We start from the raw sequence: 24,308 nt of genomic DNA, 5'->3' as shown, positions 1-24,308 counted from the left end.
CGACAGGAGATGATTCGCTGAGTTTAAGGCAATATTTATTCCATTTCCTCATGATCACATTACATTATCTAAGGCGTAAGTGGTGACTACGTGGCAAGGACATGACTCCTCGGAAGGCCCTCTGCAGTGGGGTTTAGTTCAGAAACACACCGTATTTGCTGGAAGCCTGGGAGTGCTTCTTCTGGTGAAACTCGGTCGCTTCTGGCCCTCGAGGTCACCGGGTCACCGTGGCCGGGCCACGCGCGGCGAGAGTGGCCGTGGCGGGCTCCTCGCGGTCAGGCTGTGTTCTCGATGATGACCGCGATGCCCTGGCCGCCTCCGATGCACGCCGATCCCACGGCGTACTTTCCACCCCGACGCCTGGGGAAGACAGCAGAGGCTGAAACCTGCCCAATCCGCTGAAGGAATCAGACAGCTCATGAAGCTGAATTACTAGTGGGCACATTTGTGACGTTCATCCGCATTCATCCCATCACCTCAATATTTTCCTCAGCCCTCGGCATCAGTTCACAGTCACAACAGGAGAGAGAACTGGGAAAGCTGAATGTTAAGGAAACAGCAGCGGCGGCGGGCCGGGGACACTGGTGTCCCGCCCACACTGGAAGGGACACCACGTGGAAGCCAGAGTGGACGGGAGGGTAACCTGACGACCAAGCCCAGGAGCACCGGCGCTCAAGGCTGGACATAAGCACCGGGCGCCCAAGTGTCAGGCAGCAGTCCCGGCGACCGACAGCGGCACCGTCTGGCAGGCTGCTCACGCCCGTACAGAGGGGATCACGGCGGTCTGGGACCTTCCGTCCATGAACTCCCACGCGCAGCATGCAGCTGGCCGGACAGGTCACGCTGCCGGGCACAGGCTTCTCGGTGGGACTGGCGTGGACGAGGTCTGTGAGGGCCACGTGGAGGTGGCTGCAGGTGAGTACCACGTGGAAGGCACTGACGGCCGGCCTGGTGCCTGCACCTGCTGTGACCTGGACGCAGGGCTGGCCAGCACAGCTGCTGGAAACGAAGCGTTTGGGGACCTGGAGGGAGCTGTGGGGGGAGGACTGTCTAGCCCTCACCATGCCGAGCAGTTCCTGGGTTACGATTCAGAACTCGGGGAAGTCAGTGCAGGCGTACGTCAGAAGCACATGACCACATCACGGGTCAGAACGCTGCAGATCACATGCGCGACAGAGCGGCAGAAGATGAAGACGGTTGCAAGGAACGGTTCTCTCAATACGCAGAGACCACCGCACCTCCAGACAGACATGGACATGCACACTGCACTACGGGGGAGCCCAGTCTAGCCGACAGGCCTGAGAAGGCAGTTAAGAGAAAGGGTGGAGCGTCTCAAAGCAGTCTCCTGCCCGGAGGATGGAAGAGCGGGCAGCCGGCGAGAAGGCAAGCGCCCCCCGAGCTCAGCACGGGCTGCTGAGAGCTGGTAAACTGCACCACCGCTCTGTGAAGACCTTCCGGATAAAGACGGTGACAGACTGACTGACCAAGCCAAAAAAACCAGGCCAGCCTAGCCACCCTGGACCGAAGGAGTGGGGGGCGGAGGGGAGCGAGACAAACGGAGGCGGAGAAGCGGGGGGCAAACATTCAGCCCCTTCGGTGGGTGTGGCTCCGGATGTTTACGGCACCTCAGAGTAAGTGTCAACAGTGAAGGCTGTCCATGTGAAAGGCAGGTAACTTGGCAACACGTCATGTCCCTTTCATAAAAAATAGACTCCTTTAAAGTGCCATCTGCTTCCAATCCTCAGTCTCGACAGAATGACCTTGAGAGGACCGCTGGGAATTACTTTTGTGCATGTCAGTCACTCATTTCAACTCAATGAATCACGAGGCGAAATAGGAGTCCTGTGTGTCTTAACCTGACAGGGGGCCGGCGTGAGGTTCTGTCCTGACATATTTGGTTTCACTGGCGGTTCTTCTACTAACAGAACAAAATGATCCAAAATATGCAGCAGCAGCAGCAGCAGCAGCAGCAGCAGCACTACCACCAAAATGGAAAGTGTCAGGCACACAGAAGGCGCCCCCTGGAACCCTGGAAGCAGCAAGGGGAAACCGAGCTCAGATCCAAATCACCCGTTTGCTTAGGTTTCTTAAAGGACTGCATCTAGGTAAGTAAGAACCCTTCAGTGTCTCTCTGTTTCCCTGAGTGACTTTATCTCAGGCACGCGGACACCCCAGCGAACACGCAGCCAACGCGAGGACCGCGTGCCTCCCAGGAGCAGGGCTGCTGACAAGGCAGCGGGGTCGTCCCCACAGGCCAGCTGAAACGGGGCGCCCGAGCAACTGGGTCCTGGCAGAAGCAGCGCAAAGGGGATCCGAGGAAGAATGAGGAAATGTTGGCTTGTTTGGGCGGAACCCAGACCCATGCGTGTCTACAAGAGAGGAAAATCTGAACTGTAACAATTTTTAGCGAGTACCTCAATTCATGAACCAGGTGGGTGGTGATTCTCAACCCCGACGCCCCCAGCGGGTGGCCCAGGGCAATGGCTCCTCCATTCACGTTGGTTTTGCTCGGGTCGAGATCCAAACCCTTCTGAACAGCCAAGTACTGGGAAGCAAAGGCTTCATTCACCTTCAAAACAATCGAAAAACTGATAAAAATCCTTACTCACAAACTGACTTTTAACTGAGAATCGTTCAGTCCCACTGACAGCTAGTCTTGTTTGCTTTTTTTTTCCCCAATTTAGATTACCTTGCAAGGTTATTTTATCTTCAGTTGTTCTCCGTAAAAAATACCAGGTTTGACAATGGCACCGTAAGTCCAACGCATCCTTCAGAGAAGAGGAGTCCTTGGCAGTGTCACCCACGGACACTAGAGGCAGCGGGGCACCACAGGTGCTGGAGCCAGGTGGGCGGTTCCAACCTTGGCCGCACGCACGCACGTTCTTTTACCCTCTGGTCGGCTTCTAAACGCCGGGGGGTCGGGGCAGGACGAGAAACTTCTAGATTTGGCACCAGACACTGTTTTTCTATTAGGTCAATTCTTGACTTGTATTTTTTCACTTTAATCCATAAAATAGGGTTAAAGGTACTTATTCTTCCCCTACTTTATATAGAAATGATTTCAGTTCAACAAGCACATTAATAGTAAAAATGTAATGGGGTCTTATAAGGTCCTGAGATTTTTCCAGGAATTTATTCTTCAGGAGGAGAAACAGCCTGTTTTAATCACCCAAATATAAAGAAAACACTTTAACGAGGGCCGGGAAGAGGACCGGTATCAGTCGTGGGACGAAGCAGCGCTTTTCCAGACGCGCATCATCTGGAGGGGCCGACAGCACCCGAACGAGGGAGCTGCGGAGTGCCAGGCTGTGGACACCTGCACCACGGACGGTGGCCGTTTGCTCACGCTGTAAGGGCGCCGGACACTCACCTCCACCAAGTCCATGTCCTTCAGACTCAGCCCCGCTTTCTTCAGTGCCCCCTTGATGGCAGGGACGGGACCTGTGTCGGAGCAGAAGCCAGCGTCATCTCACGTCTGTTTGTGGACCACATTTTTCCGTCTTTACTAAACAGGTAAATAATGTGACAGCTGTCAGTAGCCACAGATCTTTCTGCCTTGACGGCACACTCTTAAGTCACGTGACAAATGACGAAACAAAAAACGGGACCGAGGGGAACAGCTGTTTCCGCTGTGGAGACGCCAGCCTCACAGGAGACGCTGCACGGCGGCAGGAGCTCTAGCAGCCACGGGAGTCCTGCACGGGAGCTCGCAGCCGTGTTCAGGCCCCGCTCCCCACCCACGTGCGACGCGGACTCCAGTGCTCTCCTGGGGTACAGCTCACACACGTCTGGACACAGAAGTGATCGTGCCCACTCTCCACGTGTCTGGGCCCACCCGGCCGACGGAGAAGAAACCGCAGCAGCCTTCCCCCGTGGGCCGAGCAGGAGAGGAAGCCACAGGCTCCGCAGGAAAAGGAGTCTGAAGCGCGGAGCTGTCTGCGACTCCAAGGGACGGCAGAGGGTTTGCTGAAACACACACCCCACTGACGAACTGTAAACCCTCGCAACGAAACCGCAGCTCCCAGACTTCTGATGATCCCCAGCAGCAGTTCGATATTGCTCGTGATCTTAAAATGAATTCATTTCCCCCCAAAAGGCCGAAAATCTGACTAGGGAGGAGAATCTACTTCTCTGTTCCAAAAGTATAAAATTGCCATAAATGTCTAAAAAGGAAAATATGTAGTATGTTCTGTTGAATTCAAGTAGTCAAACATTCTACAATAGGCTTCACAAATATAGCCAAGATAAAATGGGAAATCAGTTTTTCTAAGAAAAGCATAATGCGATCTAAATATGATGTAATTTACTGTGACCTAATTAAAATGCTTTTTAGACAACAGTCTGCAAATTGGTAGTGCCATGCTTTTCAATGTAAAGCACCAGCTCTCTCTGCACTGGCTAATGATTTCACACCGAATCTAATGCCAGATTCTCTTTGTATCTCGAAGGCATGGACACAGGATGGACAGTCAAGAGTACAGCAGCACTGCCTGGCGTGGCCGGGGGTGGGGGGGAGGGCCCTACAGGGGAGAGGCACAGAGCTGGGGGAGCACAACCACTGTACACGCCCCCGGGAAGCCTGGCTTGGTGTGCTCGTGTGACCTCAGAGCTCTCACGGGCCACTGTAACAATATGCCACACCTCATTTTTAAAGGACCGTTCCCATACCCCTCTGCTATTTATGGGGCCCAGGAAGGTGCAGCATTCTCGTGGGGAAAAGGAGACTTGACTTCCATTCGTGGTTCCAACCACTAACAGCCGTGTGACCGTGGTCACCTTTTCAGGCTGTAAGCTTCCGGTCAGAAGTGCTTTGAATTGGTTTTTAACCTTTTTCTTTAGAAGCATGTGAACCCTTTTCACAAATAAAGTCCAATAACAGATAAAGGTAGAGCCCCTCAGGCTGAAGAGGCTCGAAGTCCTGCCCAGCAGCCCCCACCACTGCCGCCACCACTGGGGGCGGGTGTTCCGGGAGCACATTCACCAGAACCGTGCGTGTCCTTGGTTGGAGCCATCACTGCTCTTTCTGGTTCTGGCTTCCCCCCGTCCCTGGCTCTGCGGCCGCACCTCAGGGAGAAGGACTGCCACATGCCGAATAACCATGGAACGGAAGAACCACCGTCCTCAGAAACTAGGCCGACGAGTCCGTCCTCATCAGACACGCAGGGGTCTGTTCTCCCCGCTGTTCGTCCAGCGTCCTTCATGTTGGTGCTTGTTCCCCCACCGCCGCCCACGGCCGAGAGAGGGGCTGTCCAGACGGAGGAGGCGTCCGGCACGGGGACGCTGGCACACACACAGCTGTGGCCACGCCCGAAGGGAGAAGACGCCCCCCGCCGGGCACTCACTGCACTGGGGGGACACCCGGGGCCGGGCAGGGAAGGAAGGCGACCAACATTTCCTTGCTCACTCACTTGTTTTCATGCATCAGAACCTATCAAATGAGGTTAAACTGAAGAAGAACCACAGAGTAACTACTTCCCAATATCAGATAAATGTGACTGATCACCATCAAAACCATGTGGATACACTGCAAGAGCCCGTGTTCCCAGGCTCCGCCCTGCAGCTGCGAGAGCGAACTCAGGTGGGGAGCGGGCCACAGGTGCGTCTGAGGGCCCCGAGGGGCCGGGCACCCCTGCTCTCGACACCGCGGCGACAAACGCCACACAGACACACAGAGACAGCCGGACCTCGGCTCCTGAACATCTTGGTTCTCAAACAGTTTGGTTCTCGGCCAGGTGGTTCACAGAAGAAATGTCCAACTGTCCAACAAAACTTCGGGTCCCAACAACCCTTTCATGCTGATGTCTGTACGATCGGTCACGCGGATCTCAGGCAACTAAGGAGTCGGTTTTCGAACAAATCGCTTTTCGAACTGTTTTCTGGAATGGACTGAGTTCAAGAACTCAGGTTCCACTGTATTTAATTTTTCAAGCTACTTTCCATCTCTCTGACAAAAACCATGTTTTGCTGATAGTGGGTAGCTGAAAGCTAGTAAGCTTTTAAGACTATAACGGATAAAATTTGACTTTTAACAGATGTATACATAGTATGCAGTTCGCGGTGACATAATCTGCCACACAGTGAAAGATGACAAGGTGTGGACATGCCCGAGTTCTTTCTTAGAAACTCTGTACAGGACACAGCAGCAAACACGCTGGGTATTAACTAGGCATCCTAAGGGCAGGACCTGGAGGCTCACAGGGAAGGATCTTTGGAAAGGCAGGTCAGCCACAGGTCACCCCTCTTCACTCTTGGGGCCTACTTCAAAAACCGATGTTGGCCCTGGCTGGTGTGGCTCGGTGGCTGGGCGCTAGCTAGACTGTGAACCGAAAGTTGGCCAGTTCCGTTCCTGGTCAGGGCACACGCCTGGGCTGCAGGCCAGGTCCCCACCCGGGGTGTGCGAGGGGCAGCCCATCGATGTTTCACACACTGATGTTTCCCGCCCTTCCCCTCTGCCTAAAAAATAAAACCTTAAAAAATGTGTTCAGAAAATATAATTCAGTTAGTAAAGAATGACCTAAGGTTTGTCTAATCTCATTGGCAGATCTTTGGACCTATCAAGAGGCCGAGTCTCTACCCTAGGGCAGGCTTTTCCTTGGGGTGTGAGGGGATAGGTCAGAGCCTTTGGACACCAATTTTGTTTTCGTCAGGTACCTAATTGGTTCCCTGTTTCCCCCCAGAAAGATGACAGAAACTGCTAACATCCAGCATCATCTGCGGTTTCTAGGAGTGCTTTTGGCAGAAAGCTTTTTGTTCTAATTCATACTCTCCCAGCTAAGACTGTGTACATGCTTGTAGGAAGCTGCAGATCTCCTGCTAGTACTTTGCCAATGGAGATGCACTGTTCACAATTCCTCATTGTCCTGCTGAGCCTCAGCTGTGACAGGTGAGTATTACTCTGACTTCCTGGGACGACAGAGCGGGAGGAGCACCGGACTTTGAGCTGGAGTCGCAGCCTGGCTCCACCACTTGCTGCTTTGCAACAGCCTGAGACAACCCCCCTATGCCTGACTCAGTTTTCTCTCCCACTGAGAAGTCTCTCTTACGAGGGCTGGAAGGGTGAAATCGGACACATCGATGACCCCACATAAAACACCTGCCAGGGTGTTTATCTGCTCTACACACGGCCTTCGCTATTTGCCCCACGGTTTCTCCCACCTCACGTTTTATTTATCTTATCAGTACCCCATAACTCTTCTGTTATTTTCTGTTAATTTTATTTTTAAAATTTTTATTTATTTATTTTTAGAGAGAGGGGAAGGGAGGGAGAGAAATATCGATCAGTTGCCTTTTGCTTGCACTCCATCTGGGACCAGACCACCAACCCCGGCATGTGCCCTGACCGGGCACTGAATTGGTGACTTTTTGCTTTGTTGGGAGGATAACCAACCAAGCCACACCAGTCAGGGCTCTGTCAACTTTAAATGTCTCAGATGGACAAGAAGACGTGATTGCTGTCATAGCAGTTTACATGGTCTTGGTTTTCCTACCGAGACTAACACTTTTTCTTAAAGACTGGCAACCTTGACTTGGCTACTGTTTCTGGGATCGGAATGACAAAGAAGGCTTATCTCCAGAAATGTGAGAGAACCAGTTTGGTTCCCCTACAGACTTACCAATACCCATGATAGTGGGGTCACATCCAGACACGAAATAGCCCACGACTCTGGCCAGTGGTGAGAGGTTATGCTTTTTCACGGCGTCTTCGCTGGCAAGGATAATAGCTCCAGCACCATCACATACGCCCTTGGAAACGAACACAAGGTTAACTGAAGGGTAAAGAACCTAGTTACTCAAAGTGTGAACTAAAGGAGCAGTCCTATCAGAATGATGGCAGTTCGAGGAGGCAGGGCCGTAATTTACACCGGCAGTGCTCTGGTGGATTAAAGAGATCACTGCATTTGGGCACAGAACGCAGTCTCACTATGGGAAAGCAGGAAGAATATCCAGGAAAGGCTTGTTTCTGGATGTGGTAGGTATCAGGAGAAATCTGATGGATTTTCCACATGAGAAAGAAAAAAAAATATGGAAGCTAAAATAACACACCAGGTAGATTTCCTTCTAACATTCTGAAAAGAAACTAAAAGTACTGTATAAGCATCCCTACCTTAAATACTCGTATTTTGCCCTATGAGCTTCCAAATTAATAAAATATGAACTCTATTAGTTTAAGCTAAATCACTAAAGCCCAGCATGAAAAGTAGCTAAAAGATCCTGCGTGGTTGTTTTGCAGCAGGAAGAGGTCGAGGGGAGCGGTGGCGCCACCTACCGAGGCGTTCCCGGCGGTGACGGTTCCCTCCTTCTTGAACACGGGCGGGAGCTTGGCCAGCTGCTCCAGGGTGGTCTGGGGCCGGGGGTGCTCGTCCACCTGCACCGTCTGCTTTCCCTTCTTTGTCTTCACTTCGATCGGTGCCATCTCATTATTGAAGTAGCCAGCATCGTTAGCTGAAACAGTGGAAAGACTATCATAAGAATCGGGACAAAAGAAGGAAACAGGAAAAGAAACAAAATCCAACATGTCCTTCCATTTAATTTCTGGTCTACCCTCTCCTCACAGCCCACCTTACTATAAGTTACATAAGTTACTTATGTAACTCGCCTTGCCTCTCGGAGGCTTCAATACACTGCCATGCTTCTATGCAGGTGCATTTTGCATCTTTTTATCTACTTATTACCTTTTTTAAATGATTATTTTGATTTTTTTTCTTAATCACCTTTTTTTTTAACAAGGTACTGCTGCAATTGTAGCAGTATTTGTTAGCTACACTTGCAATGACATGAAATGGATTTAACTGCCCTTTTTAAAATTTCTGAGGTAAGTGCTTAAAAAGTTACCGAGTTGCACAAAATAACGTATTGCAACATACCCTTAAAATCACACACTTAAAAGTTTAAGGGAACAGATCTCATGTTGAGTATGCTTAGCACAGTAAGAGAAAAAGTTACCACGTTGCCCATGTCACCAAGTAGCCTGTGCCTGACATTTAAGGACAAGCCACCTGAGGCAACTGTATGAGTGAGTACCGACACAGTTCTCAGTAAAGCGGCTTACCTGCTCCCACCTCCACTGACCGCGGAGGACTAGAGTAATCCAAAGCTTCAAAAACAGGGCATATCAGGAACAATACCATCTTAATATTATGCTTTACAGCAGGCTAAACATTTCCCTTTGCTGGTTTTCACAACAACTCTATGAGGAAAACTGGAAAAGCCAATGTTTTTATCGCTAACATATTTACCCCTATTTTACAGATGCTCAGTAAATAACCGAGGTCAGATAACGTGTATGTGGCAAAACTAGACCTAGAGCCAGTAACTCTTCGCCTCTAGGCGGCGCCCTTCCATTGCATACAAAGGTGAACTGAACAGCACAGGAGACCCGCTGGGTGGCTCAGCTCCGTTCCACTCGTCCCTCTGAAATGCTAAGATGGACTTGATCCTCACTATTCCAAGTAAATATTAATACTCCAGTAAGAGTTTCCATTTGTTTATGAGTTTCATTTCAAAAATCTTTTTCAGAAGACTAACACATTTCCTCAACGGACCGTACGGGGAGAAGCGCTTCCATCACGCTGCTGCCCCCCTGAACTGGCTGCACAGCAGAGCGCAGTGGTACAGAGCCCGGGAGGCCCTCGTGGAGCGCGGGGGCTCCGAGTAGGGTGTGCCGGTTCTCAGTGAGGAATGGGGCAGCGCAAGGGGTACCCGGGAGACCTCTCCCACGCGTACCACCCCCTCCTTGTGAGTATAACGAGCCTTACAGAGGAGGGCACCCGCTGTCCCAGCAGCCGCAGCGAGCCACCACCTCTCACAGAGGGAGTGCGTCTTGGCCCTCTGAGCTTTCCACTGCCAACGGTCCCAGCACGGGCAGGCCGATTAACAACACTGCTTTTTAAAGTGGTATTAACGTATTTAACAAGGGAAGCTCCCAGGAGATTTTGCAATTACAAGTTAAACATCTAAAAAAAAATGATCAAAACAGGACTTTTGAAAGGTTTAATTTTAAACTATTATTATCATCTGATCATTCTCTGAAAAGATGAAGTTCTTTCCTATAGTGTTTTTAATTGAGGTGAAATTGACACATGACATTGTATTAGTTTCAGGTATAACAACCTAAATTGGTATTTGTCTCTGTTGCAAAATGATCACCACAATAAGTCTAGTTAACTAACATCCGTCACCAGGAGACTTTTTCCTTGTGGTGAGAACTTTTTAGATCTACTCTCTCAGCAACTGTCAAACACGCAGCACAGTACTATTAACTACAGTCGGCACATGGTGCCTTCTACACCCAGAACTGCTTTATTTCAGTTAAACGTTCGTACCTTCTGACTCCCTTCACCCATTTCACTCACCCCACCCCCACCCCTCTGTAGTCATTTCGGTTCTGAACATTTGTAACATCCACTCTCACCGACCAGCTTTCCACCTCTGCTGGGTCTGCAAGGCGTATCTGTCACAGTCTTCTCTGCTTATTTTGTTTTGGGAAGCAAGATTCTCTGCAGTAATTCCCATGAGGAGTTGGACATGCTGATCTTTTAATGATGCCCACAAAGTATCTTCCAGCTATTGAAAGACATGAATGATACGGCGACTTCTTAAAGTGTATCTTTTGAAAGTAATGTGCTATAATTTATTTCAATTTAAATAATTAACAGTTCCAATAAACAAAAGTAAAATAAGATTTTCTAATGGCATTATTATTACTACTATTTATATTTGGTTCTGACACATTAAAAAAAAAATCCAGTGACATAATAAAATGGCACCTTCTCCTCTTTCTGTAAACGTGGGGCTCTAAAGAGAGCCGCCGGTGCTGAATGCGCCGGGTGAGGCCACAGCCGGGGACTCTACAGTCAGAACCCCTCAAGGTCACACTTTGTAAGAAACTAACACCGAGTTCCCAGCAATGTTTCCCTGTAGCCGCCTTTGTAAACCACAGTTGGGAGCTCTGCCGGAAAGAGTGTCTGTGCTCCTTTTTCAGCCTGTGCCCTCAAGTGAGAGGACAGCTGATCCTGTTAGTTACGATGACCTTGAGAAGAGCCTGGGACAAGCTTCTTGGGCAACAGAAAAAGTTGTTCCTTATTACTCAGTCTGTCTCTAATAAGTGTGCCCCATCTGTTTCTTCCACATTGCCTCACTTTTTGAGTCACTGACCTATCATCAGAAGGTTTTTCTCAAATATATAGGTGTATAAAAGTATCTCATCTTTTCTAAGTCTTGTTCCTTTCAGCTTTCCAAAAGGCCAGGCGAGAAACTGGATGCAGTGTGAAGCAACTGAAAAATGCTAGGAGTGTAAGATACCACCGGCCCTTTAACACGGGAAGGACAGTGTACTATATCTGTCACTCCCTACCGGTACTACCACTCTTGTGCTGCAGCTCTCAAAGGGGAAGGGGTCGGCTTTCATCTGATGGGTGTGGGACAATATTCGCTACATTCGAAGAAAATGTTTTCTGTGATGAAGAAATCTATTCAGTGGAGAATGCTCCAGAAAGAAAACTTCTATAAATCATGGTAAAGATTTAACTGCTTGGTTTACTAATTTACTCGTCCTTTGCCCATCTTTTGCTCTGCTTCTTCCCTTCTTCTACTTCCCCAGTTGTGAAGTCCACTATCAGGGGCATGCTAAGATACACCTAATTTTATGTGAATTGCAATGGCAAGATGAACAACCCAAAGAGAGTTTTGAAATACCTCATGAAGTTCAAATCATTTATATCTTGCTAATCCCCATTAACAAAACTGGTTTCAAAATTAGTTTTCGCTCCCCCAAATGGTGATATTAAAATCATTAGTGGAATAGCTTGAGAACTGATTTTTTTAATGGTTTTTTTAAAAAGATTTTATTAACTTATTTTTAGAGAGGGAAGGGAGGGAGGGGGAGAGACAGAGAAGCATCAATGTGTGGTTGCTGGGGGTCATGGCCTGCAACCCAGGAATGTACCCTGGCTGGGAATCGAACCTGGGACACTTTGGTTCCCAGCCTGCGCTCAATCCACTGAGCTACGCCACCCAGGGCTGAGAACTAATTTTTTAACATTGTAATGGTTCCAACCTGGGGTTCTGATCCAAACTTGGTTCCGAAACGTATGTTTCTGACACAGAAGGGCGCCTGGCTCATGCTTTCGGTTCCTCCGCACAGGACAATCTCAGCATCTTTAACACAGATTTCCTATTGAGAAATGAATGGACGACAACAAAACCCTTTTACACTGACAGAAGTGGATATTAAAAGGTATGTGTTAAGCAGTGAACTAAGTTTAATAAGCAACTATCCTAACCTTACAGTATTTCAAAAGGAAATACTTTTGAAGTAATCCTAAGGCAAGCGCTCAAGTATCCACTCCCAAAACACGAGGGGGGGAAAAACACCTAACAGTCTTCAATCATTTGTGCACAAGTTAACAAACTCTACCTACTTTTTGCTAAGGAATGGTGATTCTCAACTCAATATAAATCTTAAATATCAGCAGAGACATTGTCTGGCACAAATTTACAGGCTGCCAGCAAGTAGTAAAGAACAAACCTTTTAAAAAGGCAAAAGTAAAACTTATCCTACTAATGGATGAACCTGAAGGACGCTGCAGCTTTGAAGGAACCGAGTTAACCCAGGGGACGCATCAAGAAGGACCCATTTCATTCTTCCAGCTCCTCCCACTACGTGCATGTCTCGGAAAAGGAGCCAGTCACAAGCCGCCGAGAGCCCGGTGTTTGAAATGATTGTTGGGAAAATCAGGACCACCCCTTAAGATACATTGTTACAGAAATAATGTATCACTACAAACTACCCGTATTGTTTTATTTTGTAACAAAACGAAGACAAAATTGATTTCGCTGTATGCCTTTTCTCTGTGCTCAAAACCTGTCTGCCCAGTTATCCCTTAAAAAGGTCAGAGTAGTTGGTACTTCTACCAACAGGACCACTTAGCTCCTTTTTATAAAATATATTTCCTGTCATCTTCTAAATTCTCCAAGTCTCTTCCTAGTCTTACAGTCTTTATTCAGGGTTTCACACTGCCTCCCAGGCATGGGTTTAAACTCTGCCTCTCAGACTGAGCAACCTGAATGCCTTCAGTGATCGCTTGCTTTCCTTGCTCACAAAAGAGGAATAGAAACAGGTCTCGCCCCGCGGGGCAGTTGTGAGGATGACATGAGCTACAGAGTGTGACGAGTAGTCACAACTAGCTTCTTTAAAAGCTGTGACAAGAATACACACTACAAAATCCATTACTTCAGCCGGTTTTCAGCATACGGTTCGTTCAGTACATCCACACCAGCGTGCAGCTGCCACGCGTCTCCAGGAGTGCTGTTGGAGGCTCCGTGCCCCGAACACCATCCCCCACCCCCCCGCCCCGTCTCCTCTCTCCTGCCTTGGCAGCTACCGTTCTACCTTCTGTCTCTGTGAATGTGCCTGTTCTTCATCCAGTACTCATCCTTTTGTGACTGGTTTACTCCATTTAGCATAATACCTTTGAAGTTCGTTATTAGCTTTTAAGAAATGATTTTCTTCCTGTGACTATTTCCCCAAATATCAACTACTGGCCTCTCTTCATAAGCATACATAAATATCTACAGTGTTATATTAAGCGGGGGATTTTTCTCCAAGAGCTATTTAACACGTTTCAGAGAATTCCATGTAATTAGCATTTGTCCGTACGTGACATCCGCTCACGACGGCCTGGAAACCGGAGCCGCACAGCCTGTTCACGGTGAGAGCCGGGGACTCCGTGGGGACACCCACACGCAGACCAACGTGCCTCGCCAAGTATATAGCATCTGAGGAGGTCTGGAACACAGGGAAAAGAAAAGGAACTTCCTCTATAAATCTAGGAGTTAAGGACAAAATATATGGAATGTCAGCAATCTATCAAAATGATAAACTATATGGTTCTAAGGTAGACGACAACGCATACAGGAACATAGTATTTCACATAATAAATGTGTCTGTGACTTGAATAAAAACTATAATTTGGTCTATAGGTTTTTAAACCTACTAAGTATGAGAATCCTTATGTCATCAACGGAAGATAGAAATCTGTAACAGTGAGAACTGTTTAAAATGGGGTTGGCGGCCTCCAAGTAGGATGCTCCCCAACAGACGAGTGTCTGAGGCTGTGGTTCTCGACCCTGGCTGCACGCGGGAAAACCCAGGAGAGCCGCAGCCACACACCGCTGACCGAGCTCCTCATGGAACCAACTAAACCGGAGATGCTGCTGAAGGCAGTGCATGGGCGCCGGCAGTGACCGTGGTCCCTGTCACCGGCGGTTTCACTTTCTGCAGTTGCAGTCAACCACAATCGACTGCAGTGTGAAAATATTAAATGAACATTCCAGAAATAAACATAAGTTTGAAATGGCATGCTACAAATCTTGCCCGTGACCTGAATCGTCACTTTGTGCAGCACCTCCATGATATGCTCCCCGCCCATTAGTTACTTAGTAGCCATCTGGATCCTAGGGGCGGGGCACTGCAGTACTTGTGTTTAAGTTAATGCTTAGTCAGCTTACTTACTAGCGGCCCCAGGGTGCGAGAGCAGTGACATTGGCAATTCAGATATGCGAAGAAGCCGTAAAGTGCTTCCTTTAAGTAAAAAAGCGAAAGCTTTCAACTTCGTAAGGGAAGAAAAAAATTGTATGCTGAAGTGACTAAGCCCTACAGTAAGAACAAGTCTTCTATCCATGAAACTGCCTAGTTTATAAGTTAAACTTTATCACAGGTGTGTATGCATAGGAAAAATACATAGTATATGTAAGGTTCAGTATTGTCGGTCGTTTCGGGTCTCCACTGAGCATCCTGGAATGTATCCCCTGAAAATAACAGGGGACCACTGTACTTTTAACAAAAAATTTTACTGAATTTATCGGGGTGACATTGGTTGATAAAGTTACATGGGTTTTAGGTGTACTAGTCCGTACTACATCATCTGTATGTTGTACTGTGCGTTCGTCACCCCAGGTACAGCCTCCTTCCGTCACCATTTACCCGCCCCCGTACCCTCTTCTCCTCCCTCCGCCCCTTCCCTCTGGTCATCACGTACTGTTGTATCTGAGGTTTCCCCCCTTTGCTTGATCCCCTCACTTCTTTCATCCAGCACCCCAACCCCTCTTCCCCATCAGTCTGCTCTCTATCTTCTCAGTCCGTTTCTGTCTTGTTTGTTAGTTAATTTTGTTCATTAGGTTCTCGATATAATCGAACCGAGACTGAGACCTGCTGACCTAGGGAGGGGGAGACAGAGTAACCAACCGGTCAGGAGAGTAAGAGATGCTGCCCGCACTCAAAAACGCGCACTGGCGCCTTTTACTGCTGTGCGGGCTCTCGGTCAGTAGGTCCAGGGCTGAGTGAAACCCTGCGCTTCTCAACATTCCCCTAGTGAGGCAGGGCCACTGCTCCAGGGGCCACACTCTGAGTAAGGGGGAAAAGAAATAACTTGAAAACAATAGTGGCGGCCCCAGGGTGCGAGAGCAACAGCGTTTACTGTAGAGAGCTCAAATATATTTGATAAAGTGTGGAGAACTGGCTCACCAAGGTAAAAAAGGTTTAGGGCACTCACTGTTCTATTTTTTCTTTCTTTCTTTTTTTTTTTTTTTAATTTTTTGCTTGGCTTTGCTATACTTCTTAGTTAGGTAGGTAGAGAGAGAGAGAGGGAGAGAGAAAACACTAACTTCAAATAAGTCAAGGAAATGAATCTATTTAGAAGCAGTAAATCAAATCGCTTTGTTCTACTCCTAAAACTAATATAAGCTGTAAGTCAATTACACCTCAATACAACTGGAAAAAAAGACAAACCCCAAAATGAAATGTATCCCAGACTAGACAGATCTATAGTTTCCAGAACATACGCTCCTTTGAATTACGCATGTCATTGCTTCTAGACTCGGAAGATTACTCAAAGTGTAAACAGCTTTAACTATTAACTGATTCTCCACTATGACAGTGAAAGGAGTAATCTTTAAAAACTGATGAAATAAAGCAACAGGAATGAATCCCACCCTCCGCCCTACTAACCTGTATGACGTTGCCTACAACGACGCTGTCAACAGTCTCGGGTGATACTTTGCCAGCGGACAAGGCCGCCCTGGCAGCAAATTCGGACAGGTCTGTGGCCGAGAAGTCTTTCAGAAGACCTCCGAAGGCTCCCAAGGGTGTTCGCTTCGCAGCAACGATAAACACGCCTATTGCAAGGAGAGATTTGTAAGAAGTCACAGCTTAGTGTCCCTTAACGTGCTTGAAACAGTGTCACTGGGAAACATTATTATAAAGTACAGTTTTCAGCTAGGTAACTGGAATTCTTTGCATACATTAAGGCTGCCCTAAACTATCTGGGTACCCATTCCCACATCTTGTCAAGAAACCATGGGACTTTTAATAATGGATTTGGGCCCAGACACTGACCTGTGATTGAGGCCGTTCAAACATTATACCACTCTTGGCATCTGAGTATAATCCCCCTATTTATGCTGGCGATCTCTTTCCACAGAACACACTAAACCTACCCTAAAAATCAATTTCAGCTTCTCCTTTTATTCCAGTTGAGAAATTTACAGTCTAAAAGAATGTTAGGCACAACACACATAACTATAATTTAGAAGAGATCTGTTCCTTTACAGATATAATACTCAAATGTTTATAAAAGACCACACATATTAGTTTGGTGCAGTAAGGAGACAGTAAGAAGATCGGTGGTTGCATGAGGGTGGGAGGGGGAAGGAGGGATGAACAGGTGGACCACAAGGGAATTTTAGGGCAATGAAGCTGTTCTTTATCATACTGTAATGGTCGATACATGTCATTAGATACACGGTCAACACCAATAGAATTGTACAACACACAAAGTGAACCTTAACATAAACTATGGACTTCACTTAATAATAATGCATCAGTATTAGCTCATCAATTGTAACAAATGCACCACACTAACCGTTGGTGAAATGATTCTGGTCTTTAGAGTGACTAAGGTGGGTTCGTACCACCTGAAGGGAATATTCTTGCATGGATAAACGGACCCATTAAGTCAATTACTGCCTTGGAGGGTACAGATCTTACTCAGCCCACGCCATGGGACTACGAGCCACCTGTGTTAGCCCGTGGCTCTGGCTACAAACCGCCGGTGTGAGCTCCGTGCCACGGGGTGTTGTGCCGCCTCACTGCTAAGGTGCTGCTTCTGTTGGTGAGCTTCCTTAAACTCTCGATGGAGTTTTGGAGTTGCCAGCCTCTTTCTGCGGTCTCTTGGCCTTGGATAATTTTCCCAAAACTAATGTAAAATGTTAATAATAGGAGATACTGGTGTGGGATAAGATAACATACGACTATTGACTTAACAGAAACAATGAAGGTTAATTTCCTGTTTCTCCATATACTTCCTCCCATGAGTTGCTCCCTGTACTTCACAACCCAAGAGAACACTTCCGTGTGGGAAGGTACGAATGGTGAAATACGAGCTGTCTAAGAAAGAGTGTGTGTGGGAAAATAAAAATAAAAGCAAGATCTGCCCCTTACTGATGCCACTTCTGCTTACCTGTGCTTCCAGACTATAAAGGTTGGCCTGAGTAAGGCGAATACTGAAACAGAATTATTTTGAAGGGGAAAATGCTACCAAATATATTTTAAACATAACCTGGGATGTGTAGGGATAAAGACTAAACAATTTAAAGGATTTTTTTCTTGGAATTTCATAATCTGGATATGATCTGATGCCGATGTTATGTGGTTGTTAAAAGGTCTAAAATGTAATAATCTTTAACATCAAACTAAAATCTTCTTTACTCTAAAAGGCCTTTGCCCTGGCCTGGTGGCTCGGTTGGTTGGGGTGTCTTCCTGTGCATCATAGATTGCAGGTTCAGTCTCCATTTGGGGTGCGTTTCTCTCATCGCCATTTCTCTCCCTCTCTCCCTCCCTCTGTCCCTCTCCTTCCTCTCTAAAATCAATGAAAACACCATGGGATGAGGATTAAAACAAAACTTGAAAACTCATGAAGATTTCCCCAAACAGAAAGACCGTGAAAAGACACTCGAATGCAGCGAGCCAGAAACACCGAGAAAGGGCCGGACAAGGGGGCTGATACCTGGAGCAAAAACGCCACTAGAGGAGAGACAGGAACTCTGCCTTGCTTTTCATAGAACTGCTAGACAAATACTGACTTGTAATTAGAGCCGCTGCAGATAGGGAGCGGCTAAGGCAAACAAAGGGAAACTGCCACTTACTGCACCCATTTCAGTTTCAGGGTTCAGGTCCTGGGTTGGCCAAAGAGCTCCTTTGGTTTTTTTTCCACAAGGGCTCTAGTGGTGCTTCGTTGTCTTTAACTTCCCTCAGAACAGTTCCGTGACACTGTGTTGTGACAGCTGTCACATCAGCATTTAAAAAGAAAACTTATCAACTGGTGAGTTTTTGGGCAGCCATTTTAATATTGAAGATGGACAATAATATGCAACATTTCAGCATGTTATGCTTTACTATTTCAAGGAAGGTAAAAACACAACTGAAACACACACAAAAAAGACTTGCGCAGTGTACAGAGGAGGTGCTGTGACTGATCGAATGTATCAGAAGTGGCTTGGGAAGTTTTCTGGTATTGTTGACATTTTGGCCAAGTAATTCTTTGCCGTGGGGCTGTCCTATGCATTGGAAGATGTTTAGCAGCAGCCCTGACCTCCACCCACCAGAAGCTGATATACTCAAAGCACCCAAATTAATCAAGTCATTGGGGAAAATGAAAAATGTGTCTTTTATTTTATGGAAGAAACTGAACAGGCTGTCTGGCCACCCCAGGAACTTGGCAGCCCTGCCCAACCGCCCTGTGTAGCCTCATGGCCTCGCGGACACTCCCAGCAAAGCGAACGAGCAGTGAGAGAACTAGCGGTTGTGAGGCGCAACCCTCCTGCCAAACACTGGGATGTGTTAGTGAAAACAGAGGCACGGGCTCTTCTCAGCCACAATCTGACCAATTAATGAAGACGTTAATGACAGTCTTAACCAGTCAATCCTGCTCCCATTCAGATGTGTCCTTTTCCCTGCGGTAACCAGTCACATGTTCTCTGGTACCCACGCCCCTGCAGGCACTGGAACGCTACCAGAGAGAAGTGCCTGTCTGGAATGCTTCTATCTAGTCAGTGACAGTTGCTGTTTAAACCTTAAGGCTCGGGTTGTAGAGTCACTGATTTCCTAAGTTCCTGTGTCATTATAGACAAGCTATTTTACTTTCTGGACACCAGTGCCCTCATCTGTAAAACAGGAAAACAGGTAAAAATATGATCACTACTAGCTCTAACTCCACAGTAAACTGTATCACAAATTTATATACTTTATATTTCCTGAATACAGGTGTTCATGTACCTTCTTTTCCCTTACTGGGCTTTTCAGATGGGCCTGTAGTATAAGAAAAGGCTAAGGAACCACTGATAAAATGCTAAACAGATAAATCGTACAAAGTTGTTTTTTATTTAAAGGTGCTCATTACAATGCAGCTTTTAAGTGAACTGGGTTTTTTTGAATACCTCGTCTAAAATAAAAATCAATGTGCAGTTTTACTAATTAAATGTAGTAAATTCGGAGTTGGAAGGAGCATTCACTGGACAAGTTAAATCCAACTGTAGGAAACAGGGTACACTAATCGTGTCTCAGAATATGTTTTTCACTAGAACTGTTCACATGCCATTCTGGCTCTTCTGAGCTGGATTCCTCTATTCAACTGCCCCCCCCCCCCCCCACCTCCCCTTCAGTGCCTCGACCTTCCCTTCCAAATCTACTCTCCCTCCCGCTTAGTCCTCATTCTGTAAGTGAGGAAACATTAAGAACATAATTCCTCAAACCACAACCTAAAGTCACCCTTGATGTTGCCTTCGCATTGACCTGCCACCGACCACCAAGTTGTAGCAAACCCATCTCCAAATCGATCTCGTCACCCCTCCCCCTTTACCCCTAACTCCTTTGCAACCTCCCCTCCCCCAAGTCAGACTGAAACCATTATTTGTTGTAGCTAGTACCTCTGCAACAGATTCTTAGATGGTCTTAATTCTTCTGGCAGTTTTATAGCCCTCAGGAAGTCTGGGCAGAGTGGAAATCAGACCCTGTTATTTCCCTGCTTGGAAGTTTCCCATTGCCTCCCACTGAATTTCGAACAAAACCCCACACCTCCGGGGCCTCACAGAGTCCCAGTGCTCTAACCACCAGAACGCTGGTTCTTGGATCCTACAGAGCCTTTTCCTGCCCCGGGGCCTTGATACATAAAACGTCCTACATGAATGTTCTTTAAAGGTCATGTTAACATAAGGATAAGCTTCGATATCCTTAAAACTAAAATTCCATTGATTGTGACCATTTGTTATGTGAAGGTGGGTTTAATTTTTTTAAAAAGTTAATAACCCTAGAATTTATGTACTTAGTGACTGCACTTTCTGGGAGTCACTCAAAGGAATGGAAAGGAAACGGAATTAAGGCAGGTCTTTCAACAGAACGCCACCAAGCATTTTGGGGGAGCAGGTCACTCAGGCAAAAATCCCCGGGCGACTGGAAGAGAATCCCCCGCAAACCCTGCCCACCCGGCGACGGAGGCCCAGGCAGCCTTGCTTCTCCGTGACGCACTCCCGCGGCCCAGGCTGCCTGGGGTGCAGGGCGCCTCTCGTTTTCCCGGCCGCTCGTTTTCCTGGAGCGGAACTCCAAACAAGGTGGGACACCACCGCACAAAGCAGGGGAATGACCTCCAATCGGAAGCAAGTAAACCGTGGTCTCAACTCTCAAATGCAAACTGCACCGAAGTCACTGTTGCTAGTGCCTTACAAGTATGTCTTCTCCTTAACTCCAACAATTTTGGGTTGGGTGTTTTTGGTTTTTTTTTTTAGCCCCCTTTATTGCTGATGAGACTAAACTGTAAACCCAGCACCCCCGACTCCCCGCTGAGACCAGGCATGAAATCAGGCCTCAGCAGGGCAAGACCGACAAGGGCGAGGAGGCGCGGGACGCGGTGGGAGCAGGAGGGATGCTCACCTCGGAGAAGGGCCATGGCAGCAGCAGGAGCAGGCAGCACACTGGGTTTCTCCTCCAGCAAAGCCTAGGGGTTGCAGCCGAAGCCCAGACCTTAAGAGCAGGAGGCGGTGCCTGCGAGGTCTCGCCCGCGCCCTTTCACCTACTTCCTCAGCGGGAGGCCCCCGCAGGCCGCGCGCGCCAGCGCGGGTACCCCGGGACTGACGCGCACGCCTCCCCGCCCCCGGAAACGGGCCTCGGAGAAGAGATCGCTCCTTGCGAGTGGGTTTTTCTCCTCCCATCCTCGTTTCTAAAGGCTTTACGTGTTTCCAAAGCGAGAGAATGATTTGACTCTACCCTACCCACCCTATCCCTGGCCTCTATAGGTAACACCCCACCCCTCAACAACAGGTAATTAACGTTTCCCTTCATCACGCCTGCGAGTTAAAAGTTGGCCTAGACAGGCGGCCACCGTACTGTCGAAAGTGCGAGTCGGAGGCGAGGTGGGGTGGGGTGGGGTGGGGTGGGGGGCCGGAGCGGAAGTCGTGCGGGCGGGGCCCGGGCGAGGGCGCGGGGCGGGGCCGGGGCGGGCCTCTGAGCAGACAAAGGACCGCTGGCCGGTGGCTCCTGGGTCGGTGGGTTGCCGGGTGGGGGCGGGGAGGGTGGTGTAGGAGGGATGCCGTCAGGGGAGGGTCGTAGGGCAGGGGAGCCCCCGGGTCCCGCTTGTGGCCCCCAGGATGAGCCCGCAGTATTTTCCTTATATGATTGGGCCCTGTGGCTGGCGGCGCCGCTCGCCCGGAGCCTAAAAGGATTATGAGACCGCGCCTGGCGAAGTGGGGCCGGGAACCGGGGGCGGGGAGATGGAATGAGGAGCGAGGGGTTCGGCTAGAGATGGGGGACGTTTAGGGGGGGGCTCTTCGGCTGTAACTGCGAGCCCTGGTCGATGATGACGAGACCACTGCGCAATCTGAGTTCTGGAAACCAGGTGATGGAGTGTGTTCTGAGAACAGACTGAGACCGGGCGAGCAGGAGGCGACCGGAGCAGCGATGCGGGAGATCCGCGTCGCTGGGGCTGGAGGAGAGCCAGGCTGCTCAGGGCTTAGTTCAGGGGGATGGGAGGCTTTGAGGTTTTCTGGGAGCCATCAGAGAATGCGGACCCGGAACCCCGCTTTTCAAACGCCTTGCTGGCCCTCTCTCGCATTGTGTTTATTTTCTTGATTCCATTATTGTTTATTATGAAAACTTTTGAACGTACAGGAAGCAGAAAGATCTTCACAAGGAACATCCACACACCCATCACCTGTATTCTACAACTGTTAACACTTTGCCGTATTTGCTCTATCACATCCGTCTATCTGTTCTATCAGACCATCTTATTTTTTTAGGCAGACCTTAGTACAATTCACCCACGTTAGAAGTCAATATTTATTTAGTGTTTTTTTTTTTTAAGGAAAAATCCCCACGCAATCAAATGTACAAATCTTAAATCGGATGGGTTTTGCAAATGTATACACTTTTTAAAATTGTATTTTATTCATTATGCTATTACAGTTGTCCTGATTTCTTCCCCTTTGCCCCACTCCACCCAGCAGCCCCACTCCTTCAGGCAATCCATTGTTTATATCCATGGGTCATGCGTGTAAGTTCTTTGGCAACGCCATTTCCTATTCCGTACTGTACATCCCTATAGCTATTCTGTAACTACCTGTTTGTACTTCTTAATCCCCTCACCTCCTCACCCATTCCCCCACACCCCCATCTCATCTGGCAACCATCAAAATGTTCTCCGTATCCATGATTCTGTCTCTGTTCTTGTTTGCTTAGTTTGGTTTTTTAGATTCAATTGTTGATAGATAATGTATTTATTGCCATTTTATTGTTCATAGTTTTGATCTTTTTCTTAAGTCCTGTTATATTGCATATAATAATGGCTTGGTGATGATGAACTCCTTTAGGTTTTTTTTGTCGAGGAAACTCTTTATCTGCCCCTCTATTCTAAATGAAAGCTTTGTTGGATAGGGCAGTCATGGCTGTAGGTTCTTGCTTTTCATGACTTTGAATATTTCTTGCCAGTTCCTTCTAGCCTGCAGAGTTTCTTTTGAGAAATCAGCTGACAGGCTTAGGGGAGTTGCGGTGTAGGAAACTGCGTTTCTTTTGCTGCTTTTAAGATTCTCTTTTTATCCTTGTCATTTTAATATGGTGTATCCTGGAGCGGGCCTCTTTGCATCCATTTCGTTTGGGACTCTGCTTCCTGGTTTTGCATGTCTCTTCACCAAATTAAGAAATTTTTCTTTCATTATTTTTCTCAAATAGATTTCCAATTTCTTATTCTTTCTCTTCTCCTTCTGGCACCCTTATGATATGAATGTTGGACTGTTTGAAGTTGCCCCAGAGGCAGCTTATCCTATCAGTGTCATTTAAAATTTTTTTTTTCTTGTTCTAATTGGTGGTTTTTTGCTTCCTAATGTTCCAAATCATCGATTTTATTCTTGGCTTCATCCACTCTACTGTCGTTTCCCTGTAAATTGTTCTTTATTTCAATTAGTGTATCTGCCTTTGTTTCTACCTGGATCTTTTTTATGCTGTTGAGGTCCTCACTAAGTTTCTTGAGCATTTTTACAACCAGTGTTTTGAACTCTGCATCTGATAGATTGCATATCTCCATTTTGTTTAGCTCTTTTTCTGGAGTTCTTTCATTTGCACCATGTTCCTTTGTCTCCTCATTTTGGCAGCCTCCCTGTGTTTGTTTCTATGTATTAGGTAGACCTGCTTTTACTCCATGTCTTGGTAGTGTGGCCTAATGTAGTAGGTGTCCTATAGGGTCCAGTGGCACAGCCTCCCCTACCACCCAAGCTGGGTACTGGAGGTGAGCCCCTTGTGTGGGCTGAGTACCCTCTCCTCTTGTAGTTGAGCCTTGGTTGCTGTTGCCAGATCAATGGGAGGGATTTACTCAGGCCAGTCAGCTGCAAGGATTGGCTGTGACAACTTACCACCAGCCTCTGCGCCCCCTGGAGGATCAGCTGTGCAGGGGCAGGGTGGTGGTACTCCAACGTGGTCTGTAGTTGTCCACTGGGCATACTGGCCCTGGAGTTTCCCAGGTGGTGTAGGCCAAGGTCAGCCACTACCTATGTTCTGCCTGGGGCCACCCTGCCTGAGCTGTAAAGCAATCTGAGATGGCTGCTACTTGTGCTGGGCTTGAGATTCCCAGGCAAAGTCAAGCTGTGAATTCTGGGCTGCTGCTGCTGGTGCCAGGTCTGGGGCTCAGTGAGGCAAGTTGTTGCTTGTTTGAGAGGATTTAGGAAGTTGTACTATATGAGCCAAGACTGGCATGGTCTTTTCACGCACTTTTCAG

General features: G+C 47.9%; 1 protein-coding gene and 2 non-coding genes across 3 annotated transcripts; 2 read left to right on the top strand and 1 right to left on the bottom strand.

Moving 5' to 3' along the window:
- Positions 1-18: 18 nt before the first annotated feature.
- ACAA2 (acetyl-CoA acyltransferase 2) lies at positions 19-21,539 on the bottom strand. The gene is made up of 10 exons (XM_028524185.2): positions 20,981-21,539; positions 16,007-16,173; positions 13,658-13,786; positions 12,056-12,172; positions 10,416-10,563; positions 8,267-8,442; positions 7,614-7,743; positions 3,371-3,441; positions 2,415-2,569; positions 19-360 (listed from the first exon to the last, which is right to left on the bottom strand). Exons 1-10 carry the CDS (start codon positions 20,994-20,996, stop codon positions 276-278), a joined length of 1,194 nt encoding a protein of 397 aa, XP_028379986.1. The 5' UTR covers positions 20,997-21,539; the 3' UTR covers positions 19-275.
- A 126-nt stretch (positions 21,540-21,665) lies between these two features.
- On the top strand, positions 21,666-21,808 carry LOC114507176. Its single transcript, XR_003685445.1, has one exon.
- An 85-nt stretch (positions 21,809-21,893) lies between these two features.
- On the top strand, positions 21,894-21,976 carry LOC114507157. Its single transcript, XR_003685428.1, has one exon.
- The last annotated feature ends 2,332 nt before the right edge of the window (positions 21,977-24,308 follow it).

The sequence above is a fragment of the Phyllostomus discolor genome, chromosome 9 (genome assembly GCF_004126475.2).
Source record: "Phyllostomus discolor isolate MPI-MPIP mPhyDis1 chromosome 9, mPhyDis1.pri.v3, whole genome shotgun sequence".
Lineage (NCBI taxonomy): Eukaryota > Metazoa > Chordata > Mammalia > Chiroptera > Phyllostomidae > Phyllostomus > Phyllostomus discolor.
Note: the sequence above shows the minus strand (reverse complement) of the source record. Positions and strands in the feature narration are given on the sequence as shown.

Excerpts from the sequence above, each read along its gene's own strand:
- ACAA2 (XM_028524185.2), bottom strand. Across the intron at positions 10,564-12,055 it reads AGTTTGGATCAGAACCCCAG|CTGGAAGATACTTTGTGGGC; the intron begins GTTGGAACCATT and ends GTCTTTCAATAG. Across the intron at positions 7,744-8,266 it reads TCACCGCCGGGAACGCCTCG|GGCGTATGTGATGGTGCTGG; the intron begins GTAGGTGGCGCC and ends TTCGTTTCCAAG.